The following is a 10,550-nucleotide window of genomic DNA, read 5'->3' as shown; positions in this document are numbered from 1 at the left end:
ACCGGCGCACAAAACATCCGTTCAATGCCCAGCAATGAGTACGTCGGACACCTTGCAGTAAGTAAGCGCGTTCTGGCTCTGGGCTGCATCCTCCTGTTAGCAAATGAGATTTTTGAGAGTGAATAGTATACAAATGGTGCATATTGGCCCTTGAGTAGGGGGTGGTTGAGTTTTTAACCTAATTAACCCTCATCTCCACTCCCCGCCTAGATTTGGTCAAGGCCATGTTTTTGCGTTTTGAATTTCATACTTTTATAGATTCATTTTTATAGTAGATAATTATTCGTGAGCATTCGGTGCGAATCATTCTAACTTGTCTTGTCTCAAACTACCACTCTTTCGACTCGCTGACCCTGCAACACCTAGTTTTACCCAAAGCAAAAAAGCTGGTTTCTGTGATTGTTGATGGAATGACCTGTTTCGTCAATATCTCAGTGTAAGCCTTTAGTATCTTGGTCGATCATTAAGAAACGAGTTCAACACAAATAACAAAGGTGACCCCTAATGAAATCAGAAAACAGATACAAACAGGTCTTCAAACACCCTTCGACCACCAACGTGGAAATGCAAATGCATAATTGAGTGTCCAGGTCTTTGCTTACGAACCAATAGTCAATAGCTATAAAACCCTGACAAGGTTTATGAAACCTGCACTATTCATTCATGCAATTGTTGATATCTTGTTTATATTGGGCTCATTTATGTTAGTCATGCACAATTCAAAGTAGGAGCTGTGTTGCCTTTATTAAAAAATAATCAGTGTGCAGATAAATCTTAATATCACATATGATTAGACTGAACATTGCATATAATTATAATACTGATCAGTAATTGCTATTGTGTTACAAACTTGATATCACAGCAGTTTATTTTCCACTCACCCAAGCACACCTCCACTTCATGCCTGAAGATATACAGATATTTTCTTGTGAGGACAACTTATTTTGGCCTATCTGATAGTATAAACACAAACACGAATGGCAATCATTCTGCTTGGAGACCTGGAGCATCGCTAAGTACCCAAATTTAGCACTTCACTTGCAACAATGATTCAAGTTGATGTAGAGGAACAGATCATGAAACCTTTTAAGTGCCACTGGACTGAATTCTCTTATGAGAAAATGAAAATGAGAAGATTTGTTGAACACAATGAGAATTGAATCTTACAATTAGTTTTGTTGTTGCAGGCATTCTATGAAACAGAATATCATTTCTAAAAAAATAAATGTTTATAGCAGGGCTGTAGGCAAAGTTCCCACTGTTGGTGGGGTCAGGCCAATTTTTAGTAAGGCCAAAAATTGAGAAACATATAAGAAATCATAACAGACGCAATGAAGTGGGACGGGTCAGGCAAATTTAGTACTAATGATTCCTATGGCCTGGGTGATAGAATGATTGCTGATTTATTATTCAATGAAATTTCTCTTTCATGTTTATTCACTGTTAACCCCCACTGGGTTTTATTGTTATAGCCGGGATGCTATAGATTATTATCTGTGAAATGTTATTATGCATGTACAGTAGTGACACTGCTATGTTATAACAGCTCAGTCGTAATCACTACATCATTCATAATTCCGAGACCTTATTAATGCGGCTTTTCAACTTGCTTCAAAATTTGGCTAGAATACAATCATTGCTTAATAATATTCACACATTGATATGAAGGCTGATTATCATATCATTGCCCGTGAGCTTTATACAATTTATGCCTCTACCCCACAGAGTCGGGCAACTAGTATTACTTCATGAACAGTTTAATGGAAATATCATAAAATATGATATAGAAAATTACAGAAGACAAACCTGATGGGAAAATTAACAGTTTTGGATAGCTATTACCAATTGATTAGTGCCTATCAGGTATATACCATTGACATTGTTCTGTTATATCAATTCAAAGGACTAGACTAGTGCTCTGACTTATGCAGTGATAACAATTTTATAATGCTTTTTGTAAAAACATAGACACTGGCCAACGTAGTTCATTATATGCAGCGAGCTCGGCTAACGATGACGTCGTGATATATAGCCTGGGCAAGCCCACACAAATAAGGGTGTTTGTTGTTGTGTTGTATGCAACAACCACCTCCATCTAATAAAAAACTTGTAGTGGCTTGCCCAGGCTGGAAGATATCAAAGTCAAACATGGTTATCTGCTAGTTTTCAGATTGTTTTAAATCATAAATTTTGGTGGTATAATAAACGGATTATGTAACCACGATTCTGCCCTATTGCAAGAATAATCATGCTTAAATTTGCAGCAGCCCTTATCAATACTGTTCAAGCCAAGCAATCACCTACCTTAGTTAAAGATGTAGTTGCGTCAAAAATGAAATTAGGACCCATAAAAGGCTAAAACATCAGCTACAATTTGATGCCATTTTTGTCTTTGTAGACCAACCCTGTCCAGAGATATATGCGTTTGAATGAGGCCCTCTTTTAAAAAGCTCACGTTCCAGCGGGTGCCAATTTCGTGACGTAACAAGTTTGTTTTCTGAAACGAAACCACGAGCGATAAATATGAGGTCGCTTCGTTAGCCAATCACGAGCGCGAAATTTTTATATAGGCCGTAATAAATGTTATCACTCGTAAAACGGGTTGTCTGTGATCTCGAAGATTCTCATTCGATAGAGAATTCTCACCGTTACTGGTTCAGCGCTTTTCACCAATTACTACATACAAGTTATAGTTTTAAAATGGCTTCATGTTCGAGCGACTGCGACTCAGAGTTATCTGAGCAACCTTTAGTCAAAGATTGGAGCAGGCAGCCTATGGTGAAAGCTGACAGGCGTCAGCAGCGTTTTGCTGTAGAGAAAGACAGAATGGAGGTAAATTAACTTAGAGTCTTCTATACCTAAGTAAATGTAATTTTTATAGTCATAAATACATATACTAATTAATAAAATGATAATTCTTTGCTATCTCCAATCATCGTTTCATAGCTCATCTGCCGTTTTACTTAGCTTTAATATTTTTTTTCGAATCTTTAGTAAATTAGAGTCATGATTACAAATTATTTTCACTCGTAGGAAGTGGGTAAAATCGATTGATCATTGCTCATCATTAACTACCAAAAACAAAGCTTCGAATCGCTGGTTTTGTATTTATATATTTTACATACCTATATTTTTGTTAAACGTTTACTCATATCGTGATTTTAGATTAGCAATCTAATTGACTCCCAAATTGAAACCTTACCGTAAATACACCTTAGAACGACATCAATGAATGCGTGTAATCATTACGTTTGTTTTATTGATTACAGGATGTTTACGTGGCACCACCAGTTCAGCAGTGGTGCAAGTGTGAGAATTGCCATGCGTGGAGTAAAAAAGAAATGAACATATGCTGCACAAATCACGACATGTGGCATTCCATTCCGCAAACTGGTATCAAATGCGTTACCGAAGCTGACGAAATAAAAGATCTAATAAAGCCAGGTCCATTGAGAGTGGCTTATTATAACTACTGCCACTACCATGGTAAGCTTATGAGGTTTGTAGCTGCTATTTTTACTGCTTACTTCAAGTAAGTTATCAAGATACTGTAAAAGTATGATATTTTGTTAGTGCCCAAGTATCCAGATGCGGAGAGCCTGGTACCTTCTGAAAGACTGAAAGACTGTGACATCTACAACATGGTGTGTAGGCAGAGGAGATTATGCGCGTATAGATCTCTGGTATTCTGGACATATCCAACAGGACTTAGGAGGGGAGAGCGACGACCACTACCAGCCTGCGTGTATAACATGGTGCGAGCTGCATACCCTGGCACTGAAGATGAGGATGAATACGCAGATATGGCGCATACAGAATTTGAATTTACTGCAGTGCAGTGATTTTTATATACTTTATTTTACAAATATACTATAAAGATATATATACACTTAAACTTTGTAGGCAATGTATAATATATACAAAAATAAAAAAGTAAAAGACAATGTATGCAAACGGCGAACAGCAAAATAAATGTAGCAAATAGAGTTGAACTACGAACAGAGAAAATTCACAGGAATACAGTCAGACAATGGAAAAAATGTGGCTTGACAAACTTCTCGTCTCCTGTCTGGCTGCTTCCTCTACCTCATCAACGAACCTGCAGCTATAATCATCAACAAAAGATAAATGACAAAAAAAATTAAACACTTCATTGTCTTGCCACATCTGCCAAAGTATTGTCTGGCAGACTGGCTTATGAATTATAATCAGCAGTATGATTAGCTATTACTGAGAGATTCGTGGAAAGCTCTATTCATCGCACAAAGTTAGAATCACCATGGTCATGAAATCTTGTCTTGCTGGCTCCCCATGAACAAAGCCATTGTTATATGCACTCTTGTACAAGCCTTGCATAGCCAAACCATTCTGAGCCACACCATCAATCGCAGAGTGGAAAGGTTGCTTTCCCGCGAATGGAAAAAAGGGAAACCCCTTGCCAGGTCAAATTAAATTTTAGTTTCTAATGCGGGTGAATTGACTTCAACAAAATTTTTTATTACGTCTTACGTTCACTAATTTGGTCAACTCACAAAACAATTGCTTGTTTATTATCAACTAATCATATAAATGATCAGCAGAAAAATTTCTACAAATTCACACTAACAATGTCTAGATTATGATGAATACACGATGCAGTTAGTTTCACCACATTCGAATAGTTCCTTTTGAACATGCGGCTACTCAGCCTTAGCACGATGTCATTGTCTACATCTTGCTAAGGTTCCTCCATCAGTGCCTTGAGCCGTTGACTGAGGTATCCTACTATATTTGAGGCTCAACGAAACACACAAGGCACATCAGAAGGCGTCCAACTTAGTACCGAGGCTGGCATCCACGTCGATCTTTATATATATATATATAATAATATAATTATAATATACATAATATATATATTATAATATACTTACACATGTTATATAATATAAATAATATATATTAATATATAATACAATATACATAATATATATTGTAATATATTTATATATATTATGAATAATATGTATAAATATATAACAATATAATTATAAATAAATATATAATAATATAATTATAACATACATAATATATATACTATGAATATTATAATATATTTTAATTTTGTAGGCAATGTATAATATATATAGCCTACAAAATAAAAGACAATGAAGGAAAACGGCGAACAAATTAAATGTAATGAACAAAAAAAGATCACAGGAAGTAAACGGATACAGCCGGACAATGGCGGGTAACGAGGCTTGACAAACTTCTGGTCTCCTCTGTCTGGCTGCTTCCTCTACCTCATCAACGGACCTGTAGCTATAATCATTAACAAAGGATGAATGACAGAAAAAGTTAAATACGTTTTCATCGTCTTGCCACATTTGCCAAAATATTGTCTGGCAGACTGGCTTATGCATTATAATCAGCTGTATGATTAGCTAATATTGAGAGATCCGTGAAAAGCTCTATTCATCGCACGAAGTGAGAACCAGACATGGTCAGAAAAATCTTGTCTTGCTGGCTCCTCATGAACAAAGGCGTGGTCAGATGCACTCGCGCGCAAGCCTTGCATAACCATACCAAACCATTGTGAGCCACACCATCAATCGCAAAGCAGAAAGGTTTGCTGTCCCGCGAATGGAAAAAAAGGAAAACCCCTTGCCAGGTCAAATTAAATTTCAGTTTCTAATGCGGGTGAATTGACTTTGATAAACTTGAATAGACTGGAATAAACAAAATTTTTTATTACGTCTTACGTTCACTAATTTGGTCAACTCACAAAACAATTGCTTGTCTATTATCAACTAATCATATAAATGATCAGCAGAAAAATTTCTACAAATTCACACTAACAATGTCTAGATTATGATGAATACATGATGCAGTTGGTTTCACCACATTCGAATAGTTCTTTTCGAACATGCGGCTACTCAGCCTTAGCACGACGTCAACGTCTGCATCTTGCTAAGGTTCCTCCATCAGTGCCTTGAGCCGTTGACTGAGGTATCCTACTATATTTGAGGCTCAACGAAACACACAAGGCACATCAGAAGGCGTCCAACTTAGTACCGCGGCTGGCATCTACCTTGGCAAATCCCAGCGCTCGGCACTACGTCGATCTTTTTATAAATATTATATGATATAAATAATATATATAAATATATAATTATAATATACATAATATATATACTATATATACTATACATATTATAATATATTTATATATTCTAATTTTGTAGGCATAATATATATAGCCTACAAAATAAAAGAAAAAGAATGCAAACGGCGAACAACAAAATAAATGTAGCAGAGTTACAATACGAATAGAGAAAGATCACCGAAAGTAAATGGGATACAGACAGACATCGGAGGGATCGAGGCTTGACAAACTCCTGTCTGGCTGCTTCCTCTACTTCATAAATGGATCTGTAGCTAGGACCACTTAGAGATTGTACATCTCATGGTATATCTTCAGCAAATAACAAAATAAAAGAAATGTAACAAACAGAGTCGCAATAGGAACAGCGAAAAATCACAGGAATTAAATGGGATACAGATCCTTGGCCTGAACCAGCCATGTTATTACAAACACATGCTGCAGCCTGCAATGCACAGACTAAATCACACCAATAATTATGCAGTATGAACATATCACAGAACAAACAGCCAAGCACCTACCTACATGGGGCTCTACGTAGTTGCCTTCTTCTTGCCACGAATAGCTCTCCGCTTGGCTAGCTCCAACTCTGCCAACGAAAGGTAATGTGGCTTGACATACACTCCTCGTTTCCTCTGTCTGGCTGCTTCCTCTACTTCATCAATGGACCTGTAGCTAGGACCTGTTGACGCTAGACTTGGAGGTTCTACATCATGCGGTATACCTTCGGCATCCACAATAGAAAGTCTCAGCTGATGGAATAGCTTGTTGAGATAATCTGTTGTGAATAAAAACAAAAAATTTCAAACCTAAACATCAGAAGTTTGAGCAGCATGTGGTAATGTAATGGCAACTTACCATATGTAGGCCTGGATCTTATATACCGCATACTGGGACGGAGCTTGGTTGCTTTAGACCTAGCGACAACCTTGACAGGGTTGCTGGTCTTATCTAGCATGACTGGTCTTTGGCAGTTTTCGTTGTGATGGAGGAGAGTTAGTTGTCCTCGGCTGAGCATTCCAGCAAAGGAGAAGCCTTCCCTCTTTGGAGCATTTCGGTTTAAAGAGCTGTGGAAACTTTCCAGTTCACTAGTAGAGACGGTGCTTGCTCGGTTTATAGCTGAGCTAAAGTCGAAGATGATATCCGAGAACAGCTGGATAAGGTCGGCATGAAGCTGGCGATCTAGATAGGCCACCTCAAGCTTGTTGCCTTCTTCATCAAACACGTCTTCTGCTTGTTCGTGTTGGCACTCTGGAAAAGTTTCATAGGTGTGAACATGTATATCACAAATGTGATTGACAGTGGAGCACCACCATTCTTTCCTGAGCTGGCCACTTTGAGTATGTGAAATCACATGGTACATGTGATTTATAACGGCGGGTATCCAGTCAAGAAGAATTCTGTAAGCAACCTTGGAGTTGGCAAGAGTTGTTAATCGCTTCCTCAAATTTTTGGTCAAGTGCCATGAGTCAAAAGTGTGAGAAACGGTGCTCCACTGAGTGGACATGTACTTCATGACAGAGGAGTGTCTGTCAGTTGTCAACTCGGCTACGTGTAGATTTTTCTCCTCTAGGTAAGCTCGACACCTTTTTAGCCCCTCAAGTTCCATAGCAGGTGACGATGATGTTTCTGTACATTTTAGGAGCTCACATGCCACAATCTTGCTGGAAGAGTTATCCATCAAAGTGTAGAAACTGTATGTAGCTACAAGGAGACCCCAATATTGAAACATGCGGTCCACAGATCAAGTTTGCAAAGCATAAAAAGTTACACAACAAATACGGTACCTGAATGTCCAATGCTGTGAAAACAGGCATCGCCACTCACTCCGATGGATTTTTCCCTGTGCTCTTGATGAACCTCTTCCAGCATTTCAGCTGTCACACTTCTAACAGCCTGTTGTAAATCGCATCCCAAAACATGTAAACCTCACATCATAGAATACAATAAAGTTGATACAATTTTGAACTAGATTTAAGATAAAGCTTACCCCATGTAGATATGCCTTTTGATGCCTGTGGTAAGTATTTAACGTCGGCATTGCGATGTTTATCGCAGAGAAAAAGTCAAATACTTTTTTTGGCAGTGATGCTGTGAAGCATATGGCGGCACAAATAAGAATGTTGATGACTGGAAATCTGGAAACCTTGTCAGAGTTTGACCAAGTTCTCGTGTGGTTACAGGTGGAGCAACGAGTAATGTAGCGAATATACGCCCCACGTCTATCCACCAATTCCACAGCACTGGGACCCGCACACATAGGGCATACTTCAAGGAGTTTTTGAAGCTGGCTATGCTCCACAATATATTTTGGCTGTTTCTGCCAAGGTCGCTCCCTGTGAACGCCAACAAAACATTTTTAGTGAAGATCAGACAATACTTTAGTAATATAAAATCAAGCACTGGATTAAGCCTTCATTAGTGTATAAGGAAGAAAAATTGAAACCTTACAATATTTATATTGTAAGATTGAAATATTGTAAATATTTAAAATTTAGAAATATTTAAAAAATCAATCATTTTTACAGTTAATAAATAGTAAAAAATTTAACAGCAGCTAGCAACTACAAAATATCTAGCAGAGTTCTACAGTTTGATTTGCGGCAATTAAGTGAAACACTTGAATGTAAAATAGCGTTGTTAGGCAGGCATGAGAAAGCAGCAAGCGTATGACAAGGCAAGCCTATGTTTAGCTTCTTCAGGAAGCACACACATACTTACTGCAAGCAGGCTAAAATAAATATTGTTGTAAAGACAGTGAGTACATATAATCGATGAAATAATACGCATTATCAAATACGAACTAGCAGTTACTATATTTCTTACCCCTCAAAGCTTTCTTCTGAAACCTCGTCTTCCGTCTCACTGTTATCTGAATCTGGCACCCATTCTTCTTCATCCAAGGCTTTACCCTAAAAGAAGCATAGAAAATGAAGAAAAGTGCTATGGCATTTTAGGAAACTCATCTAAGTCTTTAACGTAAAAGAAGCATGAGAAAAGGAAAAATTGCTATGACATTTTATCAAAGTATTTGTAACTTACCAGATCTTCCTCTCGTTCCTGCATCTCATCACTAGTATCACTCTCCATAATTAGAGAATAACGTTGTAACTGCTTAGATGTAGAAGGAATGGAGCTTGCTTCATCGACTACTGGCATTTTTCTTTTAGATGGAGGTGAGGCTGGAAGATCAGGCCTGTGAATAAATGTTTATAGACTATCAATATATATTGTAAAAAAGAATCCCGTCCAACCATATGAAACAAGTTAACTGTACTCACTGTTTAGCATCGGTCTGGGTTGAAATCGACCGATACTTAGGACGGTGAAGACATTTCCGTAGCTGTACCCCTTTGTCAACCTTAGAGGACTTTCCAGGTCCAAAGGACTCGGCAGGCTGAGGATTACGAAGTGGTATTTTCGATCGTGAATGAGAAAAAAAGGTTGCTGTCCTAGGCACTGCAGGAACACTGTAATATATAGACAAGAATTTTTTTTCCGTAAAACACGAGTTGTTTTATATTTTCAAATTGGAAGCTCATAACATAACTTGTGAAATTCAAAGATTCCTAGTACTGTGCATTATCACATCTTACACCACTTACGCATCAGCAAGTAAGCCTCGCACCACTGCTCTGCGCTCTCTTGTAGGCAAAAGGGTAATTGGCTTCTGCTTCCTTGGGGTAGCAGCAGAATCAGCTTTAATGTGCAGATTTCATGTGGGAATTATATCCGAGTGCTTCTTTAACATGAGCCGGATATCTTCTCCTTGTTGGTACCTGTATTGGTGGTAGTTGCTGAAGCATTCCTCAGTAAAATGCCGGAAGCAAATTCTAGATATGGTTTTATATCGAAAATTTGCTACATGTTTCTTCACAAATGCTGTCCATTTGGCTCGCTGTACATCTGTTGATGTCCTTCCCCGAGGCCAAGCAAATAGATGTTTGGTCTCTTCACAATTAGCTGCGGCACAGGAGAGAGCCCAATGTCGACTTGAAGACATTTCACTGCTACAACGAAACATTGAAGTGGTTATGCAGACTATTCTTAACAAATAGAAAAATATCACGATATTCAAGTGTGTAACCTAATGTGACTTTGAAGAAAATGCTTAATATCCATAATATGGCCGAGATTTATGTTCGTACAAATACGTGGTGTGTCTACCTTATCTTAAAACTAAAAAGTTTAAAGATACGAAAAAGTGAAGTAAGTTGAATAACTACAGCTGTATAACCATGATTAATATTTCATACTTAAAGTATTTTCGTCAATTGAAATGGCAGATCGACTAGTAAACCAGTCGAATGAACTACAACAGCGTTCTGCAATTATGAACTAAAATAGTATGGCTAATGTTGTTTTAATTTATAGAGCAACAGATCAAAACAAATGAAAATACTAATTGACT

General features: G+C 37.7%; 1 protein-coding gene and 1 long non-coding RNA gene across 3 annotated transcripts; one reads left to right on the top strand and one right to left on the bottom strand.

Moving 5' to 3' along the window:
• Positions 1 to 2,472: 2,472 nt before the first annotated feature.
• Positions 2,473 to 3,842, top strand: LOC137397449 (uncharacterized). The gene is made up of 3 exons (XM_068083739.1): positions 2,473 to 2,832; positions 3,270 to 3,486; positions 3,574 to 3,842. Exons 1-3 carry the CDS (start codon positions 2,581 to 2,583, stop codon positions 3,840 to 3,842), a joined length of 738 nt encoding a protein of 245 aa, XP_067939840.1. The 5' UTR covers positions 2,473 to 2,580.
• Positions 3,843 to 8,783: 4,941 nt separating this feature from the next.
• LOC137396925 (uncharacterized) lies at positions 8,784 to 9,850 on the bottom strand. Of its 2 annotated transcripts, none has more exons than XR_010978665.1 (3): positions 9,745 to 9,850; positions 9,182 to 9,335; positions 8,784 to 9,051 (listed from the first exon to the last, which is right to left on the bottom strand). It is a non-coding gene; the product is annotated as an uncharacterized lncRNA (long non-coding RNA). The 2 variants fall into 2 exon arrangements; XR_010978664.1 differs by lacking the exon at positions 9,745 to 9,850 and adding an exon at positions 9,421 to 9,537.
• Positions 9,851 to 10,550: the final 700 nt, after the last annotated feature.

This window comes from Watersipora subatra, chromosome 5 (assembly GCF_963576615.1).
Source record: "Watersipora subatra chromosome 5, tzWatSuba1.1, whole genome shotgun sequence".
In the NCBI taxonomy this organism is placed as follows: Eukaryota; Metazoa; Bryozoa; class Gymnolaemata; order Cheilostomatida; family Watersiporidae; genus Watersipora; species Watersipora subatra.
This window is presented reverse-complemented; position numbering and strand designations above follow the sequence as displayed.